Source organism: Lampetra planeri, chromosome 1 (genome assembly GCF_965212315.1).
Source record: "Lampetra planeri chromosome 1, kcLamPlan1.2.h2, whole genome shotgun sequence".
NCBI classification, from domain to species: domain Eukaryota; kingdom Metazoa; phylum Chordata; class Hyperoartia; order Petromyzontiformes; family Petromyzontidae; genus Lampetra; species Lampetra planeri.
The window spans coordinates 36686063-36699533 of record NC_136107.1 but is presented as its reverse complement, the minus strand read 5'-3'; the positions used below and the strand labels follow the sequence as shown (position 1 = coordinate 36699533).

The 13471-nt window shown below is 43.0% G+C and overlaps 1 protein-coding gene across 2 annotated transcripts; it reads right to left on the bottom strand.

Annotated features, from left to right (window-relative positions):
- Positions 1 to 615: 615 nt before the first annotated feature.
- On the bottom strand, positions 616 to 13184 carry STX8 (syntaxin 8). 2 transcript variants are annotated; one of them, XM_078599754.1, is made up of 8 exons: positions 12932 to 13184; positions 10916 to 11015; positions 9420 to 9514; positions 6841 to 6954; positions 4582 to 4700; positions 4398 to 4490; positions 3413 to 3514; positions 616 to 2308 (listed from the first exon to the last, which is right to left on the bottom strand). In XM_078599754.1, exons 1-8 carry the CDS (start codon positions 12946 to 12948, stop codon positions 2244 to 2246), a joined length of 705 nt encoding a protein of 234 aa, XP_078455880.1. In that variant the 5' UTR covers positions 12949 to 13184; the 3' UTR covers positions 616 to 2243. The 2 variants fall into 2 exon arrangements, with proteins under 2 accessions (XP_078455880.1, XP_078455886.1); XM_078599760.1 differs by lacking the exon at positions 12932 to 13184 and adding an exon at positions 12582 to 12741.
- Between the last annotated feature and the right edge of the window lie 287 nt (positions 13185 to 13471).

The following is a 13471-nucleotide window of genomic DNA, read 5'->3' as shown; positions in this document are numbered from 1 at the left end:
GCCGTCCATAAATGACGTCACGCGATTTTGGACGATTTTTGACCCCCCCCCCCCGTCGTCACAAAAAGTCAGACCCCCCCCCTCAAACGACGTCAGAAAACTCTTGACACCCTCCCCCCCAAAATAAACATGCTTCAAATCGCTTTAAACTATTTTCAGTGCATATTTAACGTGGCGCTGTACTCTGATGTTGTAGGAGAAAACATTTATTTAAAAGTATATTTAATTAAAGTTGCGCATTTTGATGTGACGTCACATTTCTCACCCCCCACCCCTCGTCACAAATGTCTGACCCCCCCCCCCCTTTAGGTGCGTGACGTCATTTATGGACGACCCCAAAGGTCGCACTCGAAACATGTGCCCAGTGTGCCCAATCAAGTTACAAATCTGGTCACACGTACCCACCAGATAATGTACGCACTTTTACTTTAAAATACAGGGGTAAAAAAAAAGTTTCTTATAATTCGAAGAATATGGTGCACGACCCACGAAGCTCAATTGGTTATATCCAGACCTGTCTACATGCACTACAGTACATCACAATATAAACTGAAAAATCACAATTCAAGGAAGCTCTGAAAACCATCATTTTCAGAACATTTCATGACAACGACGGCCTCTTCCGCAATTCCTTTATTTTGAAAGAGATGAGAGCGCCCTATAGGAAGCAATGGGCTACATTCTGTGGGCCAGCTATGTACAAAACATTGGAAGTCAGATTTTTCAGTCTCACCATCAGACATTCAGACAACAACAGCGAACACACCGGCGCTTTACCTTGCTGGTAAGATGCGAATTCTTTGCAGCATGTGCAGATTGTGCACATGCTGCACACAAACACTGGTACACGGCTAGGAAGCATGTACGCAAAATGTAACCTACTTTCCTTGTGTGTTGCAATGGGTGGCGTATATAATGTGTACACATCTATGTGGCGGTTATTATCTAGGAACATGTTGTGCATGGGTCAGGTGGGCTAACAGCACAGTAGAAGCCCTGGGTTTGAATTAAAGCCACCACCCATGAATAAACTTGTTTCTAAAGTGTATTGCCTCAGCTAAGTCACCGATAGCTAACTGCACACACTATGTCATATCATAAGTTCAGTTTTCCATGATATTCCAGCTCTGAAAGGTAAAACAAGTTTTCACATGTCATTAACATTATTTGCAGAGCATGAAGAGGCCTATTGAAGTGATTCAGAAGGAGTTGTGTGACATCTTCTGGGGCTGTTCTGTGGAGTTACGAATGAAAATGTCTCTTAGCGATAATCACTTTTTGCATATAATTGTACAAAAATGAGGCAAATAAAATTTCGTACTATTTCCATAGCTCGATGTCTTGTCACACGACTGTTGTTTAGGGCTTGCGCGCTTTGGTTTTCACAACCACAGCTGATGAGCCACGTGGAGTGAAATACATTGTACTGAATACCTGCGATATTGAGTGCAGATAATTATCACCAATATCGACGCAAAAAAAGTGTACACGTTAAATTGAATATGAAATACTTAAAAAGGAAATAAAAATCACTTGCTTTCACACATTTCCATTATCCATCTGCTCTAAGTTCAAGTGGTATTGACTTTAAATATCATGTTGAATACATAGTCTGTTGTAGATGCAATGTGTGCATTGCCAACTCTTTGTCTGAAGTAATGTGGATGGAGGGGTGGGCCAGATACAAAAAAGCACGGATGCTACAAAACATACCTAAGTTATGCCAAACATGTATTTATTGCTTACCTGTGTAGAATGGGGGGCAAAGGTGTAAAATGTGTTTTCTGCTTTTCATTGTTTAAGGTTATTGATTTACTTGCCAACAAATTTGAGGGGGGCACCGAGATACGATTGAGGAGCAGCTAGCAAATAAACCAGTGTGCACGAGAAACATTTCATTTATTTATTCACAAGCGCGGTTAATCCATAACCCACCGATGGGATAATCGAGATAACTGTACAATTGTCTGGGCGCTATTGAATGCGTGTGCACTCTGTCATGTACAAGTTTAGAGGATTTTTTTTCACGCACGCAAAATGCACTTTGCGAACACAATCATGAATGCGCCATGTATCCACGTGTAGTGAATGCTCTTAACAGATAACCGTGGCATGTGTAGCCCTTCATCATCTGATCCAACACCCAACTCATCTTCCGATCAGCCAGACAAACCCGGCCAATCTTAAGTGCACAAAGCCCTGCAGTGAGACGCTAAAGATCCTCCTTACTTGGTCCGGCGGCCTCATTTGGGCCACACCGCCACCACTATGATGGCAATGAGTAGCAGCACGATGACCACCAGCATACCTGTCCAGTGACACACACAAAGTCACCGCACAAGGTCAATGTCAGCACCAGCATGTAAGTCCAGGCAACACAAAGGCACAATGATCACCTGCATGTGTGTCCACAGCTACACAGTCAACCACACAAGGTATTCAGACACTGTCTCCCCGACAGACCTGGTCTTCACCTGAGGACGGCTGCTTGCGTTGTGGCCGAAACGTCGTGAGAATTATTTTATTATGTTCAATTTTTATTATTTTATTATTTCCCTTCTACGTGACTTTACCGAAAGAACCAAGAAGATGAATCCCTGCAGTCACGAAAGCTTTAAATCGAAACATATTGGTAGTTGCAATCCTGTCATGCCCCTGGGGCAGTACAGCTATGGTGATATCACAGACTAGGGTATTTTAGGGCTGGAAAGGTGAGTTGATTAATTGACAAAATACTATAATCGATTACTTTTTTTTCAACCGATTACTCAGACCCCTTTAAAATTGTCCACCACCCCGACCGACATCCTGTGTCTCAAAGGCTGGAAACCCTCTCCAAATCACACCAAACGTGACGTGCCCGATTATGTCAATGACGTCACCAAGCCCCGCCCAACACCTCCCATCGAGCAGGACAAGTGGGAAGACATTTATTTCCCAACTATATTGTCGTTGTCCGATTGAGTAATCGAAACAATAATCGGTAGAGGAATATGTTACTTAAATAATTGGACAGCCCAGATCTAAGGCAAAATGGTGCCGAGATGTTAACTACATTGCCTGGTATACAGGAGGTCATGGATTAGATCCCAACCCCTGTACATTTCTAGTTTGCATTTTCTCCCCGTGGTCACATGGATTTTCCTCCAGGTCTTCCGGTTTTTCCCTCCACATTTAGAAATATGCGTTTAAAGAGCAATTGGCTGCTATATAATTTCCATGTGATAAGCCACTTCGTTGAGCTATCATTTGTGGCCAGGTCACTTCTGAAAAAGAGCTGTATCGCTTAGTGGGCCTTACCTGATCAAAGAAAAAATACTTTTAGTCAGTAGTTTTTACTGCAGATGTACAAGGCTGCTCGTAAATTGACGATGTTGGTCACCGTGTAACATTATCGCTTGTTGGCTCTTACCGCAGTTTGCCGACTTTGTTTGCACAACAGAGACGCTTTTGGTGGTTCGACGAATCCGCCCATCGGTATCTTCCACCAGGTTGGTCAAATCGTCGATGATCTCTGCAGCACAGGGGACCAGCTCGATATTTTAAAGCCATTTCAATTAATAACACGTGTCTTTCTTGAATAATCATTAATAATTATATAATACAGCGCTTTTCATCAAGGATCTTAAAGCGCTATACAGGATACAACAGCAGCAGACACTCAGCATAAAAACAATATTATAAATACATATTAAAACAATTTACTAAATTAACTAAACGTTTAATAAGCGGAAGCGTATGAATAGGTATTAAGGCGCATTTTAAAAAATGTCCACAGACTCAGAGATCCTGATATCTCGTGGAAGAGCATTCCATAGCCTGGGTCAGCCTACACGGGAAAAAGCTCGGTCACCCATAGACCGAAACCTCGACCTGGGAACGCAGATATCTGCATCCCCAGATCTTAGGGACCTTGAGGGGACATATGGGCGCAGCATGTCAATGACGTAGGCTGGGGCAAGATGGTTCACTGCTTTGTAAGGTAACAATAGGATGTTAAACTGTATTCTATGTGAAACTGGAAGCCAGTGCAGGGAGGTCAAGACGGGTGTAATATGATGTGAAGGTGGTGTTCCGGTTATTTTTGAACCAGAAAAGTGCCACATGTTTAAGCAAACATACAATTTACTTGACTTTACGATTATAAGTCTCATTAACAGGGATGCTCACCCCTCCAAAAACTAAAATGTGTTATTCTTGCCTAATTATAACATCCAGGTTTATACATTTTCAGTAGCTACACTTGGGCACACTGGATCTGCTCCAGCGAAACGCGTAATTTTAAGTAGATGATGCTAATTCTCCTGCACAAATCACCATGCAGCTGTAGGAATCAAATGACACATTTGCAAAATATCAAAAAATACAACTAATATAGAAAAAGACTGAATACTTACCATTCTGTGTTTCCAGCTCATTTCCAATGGCATGGCCCATCTGCTTTTGCCTCGCTATGATGGAAGAGAGCACCTCCAGCCCAGCATCCTGCTCTGTTCCACGCATGATCTGGGTTAGCAGAGCAAGCACAGGATTTTAAACATCAGACTTGCTGTTGTTACTGATTGGGTGACACTGCCTTACCCTGGATGATGCTTTTCTGTTGCTGTCGCAGATCGGTAAAGCTGCGCCCCCTAGTGTCCTCTGGCTCCTCCTCCAGCCAGGAGCTGGCTCCAGTGGCACCACCACCCAAGAGCCCCATCCTGGGAGCACCCACACAGGCAAAAATGGTGATGAAACGAACTTAATCAGGCTAATTTGCGAATGCAACCAAATTAGCAATGTACTCTTTGCTACGATATATCATAATAATCCTAACAGGGATGGTGTCTGGTTATACAAAAGTTAATAGATCGCAATGAATTGAAAATTTTGAGGCTAAACTGGTTCATGTGCGACTATTTAGCAGCCAACCTATAGATTAATAAATCATACGGCTTTCAACATAATACCATCTCCGTCCCCAAATTATCACCAACCTCCTCTCCCCTCCAATATTTATTCCTCCATCACCGCTGCCAGTATGAACAAATGTTTGATTTACACTCGTGCTGCCTGTAACTGGCGAGTGAAGGACTCTCCACAAGGAGGCATGCTCTACCAGCTATGCCACACACCAGTATTTTTCATTGCAAGGCCCTCGGGCCACTGGGGGCCCCTGGTGGCCTTTAGTGCAGTCCCTGACGTGCTGCTCCTAACAATACAAAGATGTAAAAAGACCCTTAATAGAGGTTTTTTGGGTTAGATTGCAGAAATATATAAATGTGTCGTTAATATCCGCCACCAGCCGACACAGCCAACTAGTAAGGGTTGTCACGTAAACAGAACGTGCCAATTCGTCACTAGTACAGCACACCGGTGTGTTGGAGAGCCAAGCCACAACATTTACAAACGGAGTACGACGTTTCGCCAGTAATTACAACTAACCAAAAAACCTCTATGGATGAAATTGGTCGTGAAAGCCTACGTGTTAAACGGGTGTTGTCTTGCTTATCAATGCAATACGATGTTGATTTACATAGCGTCTGATAGCGATCTCATCAACACACTGTACACGAAAAACGTAGGGAAATGTATTTTCTAGGCAAAGTCAGTCATTTGTCTCCATGCGAGTCTGAGTCTCTCTGAGTGTGTATGCGAGTCTGTGAGTCTGAGTCTGTGAGTCTGAGTCTGTGAGTCTGAGAGTCCGAGTCTCTGTGTGAGTCAATGTCATGAAATGTGGACTTGTATGTTATATTAAATTCTCCCAAATGCAACTGTCAGCAGCAGCAGAACACGCGTGCCAACAAGGACACTCAATTGATTTTGATAATGTTGAAGTTTTGTGCAAAACTAGCTACTACTGGCCAAGACTAATTAGAGAATCTATCGAAATTGAAAGAAACCAAAATAACTTTAACCGTTCGGATAGCTACCGTCTTAGTGCTGCGTGGAAGCGAATCATCAAATAATACATTATTTAAATGCATGCCTACAATGGGGATTACCGTTGGTAGGGCTATTTTAATAGGCACAACAGACAGGAAGGACAAGTTCAAAGGGCTTGCATAATGCATAATGTATTATGCCTCAGTAATTCCCCCCCAGCACGTGGGGCAAGAGCGCAGAAGCTTGGTCACCACATCTCCGCCTCTATATAAGGAACGAAACAGTAAGACTTCTCCACAAATCTGGTTGTTGCCTGATGAAGCTAGTTGTAATTACTGGCGAAACGTCGTACTCAGTTTGTAAATGTTGTGGCTTGGCTCCCCAACACACCGGTGTGCTGTACTAGTATACTGCACTATACACTACACTATACACTAGTGCTGTACTAGTACACTGCAATATACACTACACTATACACTAGTGCTGTACTATACTACATTATACACTACACTATACACTAGTGCTGTACTAGTACACTACACTATACACTAGTGCTGTACTAGTGACCAATTGGCAAGTTCTGTTAACGTGACAACCCTTACTAGTTGGCTGTGTCGGGTGGTGGCGTGTTTTAACGACACATTTATATATTTACGCGATCTAACCCAAAACCCTCTATTATGGATGATATTGGTCGCGAAAGCCTACGTGTTAAACTAAAAAGACCCTCATCATCGTGCTGTCAAACCCAAACCCCAGTGGTTTCCAATGCGTTGCGGCCCTCACACTGATGATGTCTTATTGGCGAAAGTGCTCCCCCCTCCTCTGAAAATTAGTGAAGAACACTGCCATACACCAAACTTCAACCGGTGGGCTATGAGCCACAAGGCATTGCTGAACTATTAATCGACCTAATTGACTAATAGTCCCCCCTGTCTTTCGTGAGATTTCCCTTTGTTGCACTTGAGCCGGTACCTGGCAGAGTCGGTGATGCCTCCTCCGTTGCCACTGAACATGGTGTGCAGCTGCCGATCCTTGGTCTCGAGTTCGTCCAATAAGCTTTGCCTGCGCTCAGCCTCGCGCTGGGTGCTGTTGATGATGACAACAATCAATTCAATTGGGAAAATTCAACACCTATAAATGAACACGTCTAAATTACTTTCTCAGATGCCACAAAAGAACAATGAACATCATTATAACACAGGGGAAAAAACAAACGCTTAAATATAGTCTCAAGGAAACAGAAATGGCAGGGATTAATTTTTAAAAAGGGCTATGTGATGAGCAGCAGAGGGTAGTGCAGCAAATGCAATTTTTAACTGTGCTTCTATGTTCCCGCATATATGTTCCCCGCCTACACCAAACATGCACTGGGCAGTGTGTGCCAAAGTGTGGTCAAACACCCACCACGACCCACATTGCATGTGGAAACCCTCATCCAGTCGTCGATTAACTAAATGCATCTACATGCGTTTTATAATTGCCCCTATTTCTCTCACCTAGACCACTTAAACATACATCACATAGGCAAGAACATGAGAGAACAAAAAAAACCCCCAAGCATGCTATAGCCAAACACTGTGTACAGGATGAAACGTCTGCTAACCGGCTCAAACCAACGCACTTCAAAAATGACACCTAAATAAACTATTACACTGGAAAAATACTGCTCTGTTTGTAGACAGTTTATTTCTGTTTATTAAACAAGCGTAACCTCACCATCACATGTCATTCAAGTCCTGACATCACATCTTCCTGGAATCAGCCCAGTGAAAAGAAATTATATGAAACGTTGCATTTCAGCGCGAGCTATCACAAGCGCAAAGCAATCTCGGTGAATCCACGGGGAGCGCCTCTATACACACCAATTTAAGCCAATGTAAAAAAAATAATGAATGTAATGTAATGACAAATTATTAAACACAGGACAAATCTAAACCCTCGCCCTGACATCGTATCTAGGCCCGACTCTTTTACCCAGTTCAAGCGCAGAATCGATACATGTCGAGATGTCAAATTGGCAACACCCAGCTGCCCATAAAGTCTAGGAAATATATCTGTACCCAAGCCATGATGCTTTTGTTATCTGTGTTTGTGGCCGCAATGTTGGAGGACGTGTTTCTGTGTCACTGACGGCGAGAAGTGTTGTCAGCCTGCAATTCCCCTAACAAGTCACTTATTGAAGATCAAATTAAACAACTGCCTGGCTTTTTCTCATCTCAAAGACACTCGACTGCAGTTAACCGTGTTAAGTGAAGTACATGAGAGGAGCGAACACCTCCTCTATAAATGGAATTCAAAGAGTTTCCTAATTGTGACTGCGATGAAGTCCGATCCATTACTCACATCACATTGTGTTGTATAGTATAGGTCTACATGTCAGTATGGGGATCTCTAGGAGTCTCTATGTAAGTTTATGGGCCTCGATTCGAGTCTCCTCCATAAGTAGGGAATTAAGGTATTGCCTAATTGTGACTGTGGTGAAGTCCAATCCTTCACTCACGTCACCAATCAGTGCCACACACATGCTGTTGCAGGAGGTACAAACGCAATCCATCTGGTGGCCCTGGCCAGACACCATAGAATGCATTCTCTAAACTCCACACATGGTTCGTTTCTTTTCAAATTCCATACAAAGGAGAAAAAGATTAAATTCAGACTCACGACACTCATTCTCTTCTATGTCTATGACTTTCTCCTCGAGAAATACATTCAAATACACCTTAAAATGCCATCAGCTTCCTTATCTGGCCTTACCCCACCCCCCGATTGCCTCCTCCACCCCATAAACAAATCTATTCCCTGTTCCCCTTATTATGCAGGTCACAGTCTTTTATTGTAACGACGCTCTTTAAACACAAGCTGTAATTATAATTGCAACAATGCAGCAAATGTCTTGATTAGTTATTTAGGAAGTAGCAGCACCAATGGTGCCAGTACCCCCTCTCTATAGTGGTCATCTCTTTCATAGACAGTTTAAAGATGCAACAATTGCATTCTCTAGCAGTGCACGTGAGCACACCCTGGTGTACGAAAAAATAATCAAAATTGCACGCTTTGCAATCACAAAGTCATACGAGTCAGTGTTTGGCAGATATCAAACACAAGTTGGTCTCAGCCAGTTGAGGCGTTGTATCACTAAATGTTTTGCACTAAACGGTGGGGCTTTATCTTCTCTTTTAGACCATTAAATTGCAATAACAAGGTACTTTATCCAAGACAAACAACAGTGATTTTTTTTTATTTCCATGTAAAGTTCTCCAATTCTTAAACGAGATATCAGTCAAGGTTCTCTATCCGTATGCAGTTAATTGAGTACTCACTCATTGTTTCGGTAAAGTCACGTAGGTATTTTTTAAAATATTTAATTTAATTAAAATGAAAAATTTGTACCTACGTGACTTTACCGAAAAAAACAAAGAGTATGAATCTTTGCAGTCACGAAAGCTTCAAATCTAGAGTGAATTGAGTATTTTTTTACGATAAAAACACATCTTGCTGTGGTTTTGTGAGCATGTGACTTCCATTGTTTAGAGTTCAGACCAACAACGTACATGAAGTTTGACGATGCGGCTCGAAGCAGACCGTCTCTCAGGCGCCCGATGTCTCGATTCAAGTTTTGCAAGGACAATCGGATAGTCACACTAACCTGCCAAACGTTAGAAAGAAAATCCACGCAAGTTATGAGCATAGCAAGGCGTCAAATAGAGGCTACACTTGCATCAAGGTGCAGTTACATCTACACTCAATATAAAAGCAAATCATACCGTATTGGACAGCATTTGCCAACATTGCACTTAAGCTCTGGCAACCAAAAGCATATCACGCACCATAAATATAACATCGATACGTACGTAATTTCCTCAGCAAAAGGGACAGGAAGATAACGCTCAAGTTATGAGACTCGGCTTTTAATATCCAGTAAAACCTTGGATTGCGAGTAACTTGGTCTGCGAGTGTTTTGCAAGACGAGTACATTTTTTTAATATAAATTTGATAAACGAGCGAGGTCTTGCAATACGAGTAGTACGTGTACACGCTTTGTCTGCCGAGCGTCACGTGATAACAACTGATATACGAGTGCTTTGATATATGAGTGCTTTGGATTACAAACACGTTTCCGGAACAAATTATTATCACAATCCAAGGTTTTACTGTAAATGATAAAAATGAAGCCTCGCAAAAATTTAAGTAAATTCAGAAGTTTGCCTTTAACAATTAATCAAAAACACTCCCATTCACCCATATCTAAAAATACAATGCACGGAACATTCGTTTTTTTCCTTTCTGAAAACTATTTACACAATAATCATCCAGTGACATGGGCTGGAATAGCTTGTTGCCCCAAACTCTGTTAGGCTTAAAGGCATAATACAAAGCAACATTTTCCATGAAATCACCACAAACACAAGTTGACCTTTAATGTTAAGTGAAAAACTAAATGTTTAAGACAAACACGTGCGAGGGTTAATATACATTGGGCCTTACTTAAAACTTGAAATCACATGCATAACAATGGTGATGGGTATGCAAATAGCTTTTTTGGAACTTTAATTGTGTGGAGTTTGACCTCTAAGCCACCCAGCCACATCTAAAATACTTGTTAGAGTGCTGTGCTGGCACAGCTGAGAACCTGGATCCAACACCAGGCCACTGCCTGTGATTAAACTGGACTTTCATGTGTAGCGAATTGATGGTCTCTGCCACATTATCAAATAATTGCGCAACAAAAAAACAGTCACAATAAATTTGGTTCTTCACTGGATTTTCCCAATGCTCTGAGAATTGAAACATCGGTTTGATGGGTGATGAGACAAAAATTACCGTCATGGGGCAGAGTGGAAAGTGCTGTCCCTGCTGTGTCGACCAGAGGTTTCTTAAAAATATCTTTATACAGTAGGTGGATTTGTGACATCAAATGATGTGGACAATTCTCGCTATGTTCTGCGATTGATCCCAATGTATACATTTACTTCATTCTGACACCGATCACATATTCTGGATAGACTTGTCAAGTATAGTTTGTTCAGTATGGTGCTAGCACATGTACCTTGGCAGGATTGCCTCCTGTTCTCTGCTGCCGGTTCCTCTCCTGTATGTTCTCCGCGATGTCCTGGGTCATACGGCACGTGGCCTCATGCTGAGCCAACCTAACAGAGAATTGAAACGCATCACTTGTATGTGTGCGTAAAGTAACAACGCACGTAAAGAGAAGATACGTCAAACAAGACATCAATGATATAAAAAAAAGTTGGATTCGAATAGTTTTTCTTAACAGATAAACAGTAAACATCACGGGGCCATGTTATTACAAAAAAAGAACGCATCACCCGCCCACGGACTCTTGTGACACGTAAGTCGTGGTGCGTAAACAGTTGCTTGCCTAAACTATTTCAAATAGTCTCTAGAAAACAAGACCATGTCATACCTCATAATAAGAGAGCCTCACAATTCTGGCAAATCGCCCGATAAAGCTGGATGTAATTACCAGCGAAACGTCGTACTCAAATTTTAAATGATGTTGATTCGCTCTTCAACACACTGGTGGGCTAAAGAAGTGAATTATTTTGTCCTTTGAAAAACGTGACACATTTTTTACTGTTTGGCCGTGTCGGGTGGTGGAGGGTTACGACACATTTAAGAATAACGCAATATAACCCAAAATCTTCATTATGAACATTGCTCGCGAAAGCCTACGTGTTAAACCATGTCATACCTGTCAATCCCTTATCGGTGCCCTACCTTATTACAAACCAATTCAGACCTTATTGATTATCCCGTGACCTTATAAATCGAAACGCTCATATCCTACAAAGTCCCATCACAAGGGATAAATACAAAGAAAGTGTTTGTCCGTCTTGAAACGGCTGTACTCCGCATGGACTTAAAACTAGATTTCCCTGTACAAGAATACGGGTAAACCGTATGGGTTGACAGGCACACCATATCGAGAAGTGACAATGGTGTACAGGTGTACTGGAGTATACAATTGTAATTCTGGTGGCAATGGCTTTGTCGGCAGTATATCTACTGCCAACGCTGAGCAATATTGAGAAGAGTTGTCCCTGCAGGTACATAATACATACAAATACTGTGACGTGCAGAACTGCACTTGATACAGCTATCGTGCTGTGACGGTTCCACCTGAAGACGGAAGCTTGTGTTGCCTCCGAAACGTCGTGATTTTTATTTTATTAATTTTAATGTTTTACCTACGTGACTTTACCGAAAAAACCTAAGAATATGTACTTAACTCCATTTTAAATGAGACAGAGGCAAATGTTGTAAATTTCACATTCCGATGACAAGAACCAGTCTATCCACAGGGCCAAGGCTGAGTTACTTCCCAGTGTGGTTGCCGATTGTATCGATCCTGCATGGACATGCAGAAGGGTTCTCCTAACCGTGGGATTTAACCTATCTGTTGTTTGGTAACGTGGTACTTTTAAATATCGGCGTTATGATTCATTAGCGCACTTACTGTTAACAAAAAACACCCCGACCATGAGTTTACTTTCCTGTTCAGGATATCCTGATTGCGTCAAGTGTTTCATACTTGGCGCATGTTGTTGTGTTTTTTTGTAGTTGACGCTTTAACTCGAGTTCTAGGCCTCAAGTTTCCCCGTTCCTTGTTCCGCATCGAATCGCGAAGGCCGCGCGTGTGGTGGTGGTGGTGGGCAATAGAAGTACGGTACAACAATTCTGCTACTACTTACCACTCCCCCCCCGCTGCTGTCCGCAACGTAAGCCCCCCGCAAGCCTATAAAAACTTTGCTATGCCCCGTGGCTATCCATGACAAGGACCGAGCCAGCCTCGATCCCCCTTAGCCTGCCGATAACCTGACGCCGACATGCAAACGACACAAAACCCAATCGGAATCGATTCCAAGCACCTCGGCACGACGTCGATTCCTGGGTGGTGCCAGATGCGAATCGATTCCGAACCGTTAATATTTTTTGTTGTTGAATCGATGCGAGCCGAGCATCTACAAGCGATGTCGCCACGAGAATTTGTCTCGCCGAGTTTCCTCGCGAGCCCCGGGAGGGAACGGGGCGACTCCCTTACCAACTGTCCGACGCCATCCTCGTCCTCAAAGCGTGGCCATTTCCTTCCCAGAAAATGAAACGGAGCGGCTCTTCGCCTCCACCAACCCCTTGCGGCCACACAGAACCCAGACGAAGTCGAGATTAGAATTGGTGCCACGGATAAGCGCGGGGTGGGGGAGGGACGTCTCACTCGGGTTGTCGCTGATTGGTCGGAGGGTTGATCACGAGGTGTGTTGTTTTCGGTCGACCCTGGGGGCAGTGCTTATACAGACTGGGGAATGTAACGCGTGGTGGCACGTGACTTTTCGTGACACCCACCCCCTCCCCGTCTCGCCCCTCGGGTCTCCTAGCAACAAGGTCACGTGATTCGAGTCACATTTGTTTTTGTTGCGGATTATAAGACGCAGCACGCATGAATAAAGTTGTACTGCACTCGCACCGGATTATAAGACGCAGGGCCCACAAATAAAGTTGTACTGCACTAGCACCGGATTATAAGACGCAGGGCCCATGAATAAAGTCGTACTGCACTCGCACCGGATTATAAGACGCAGTGCCC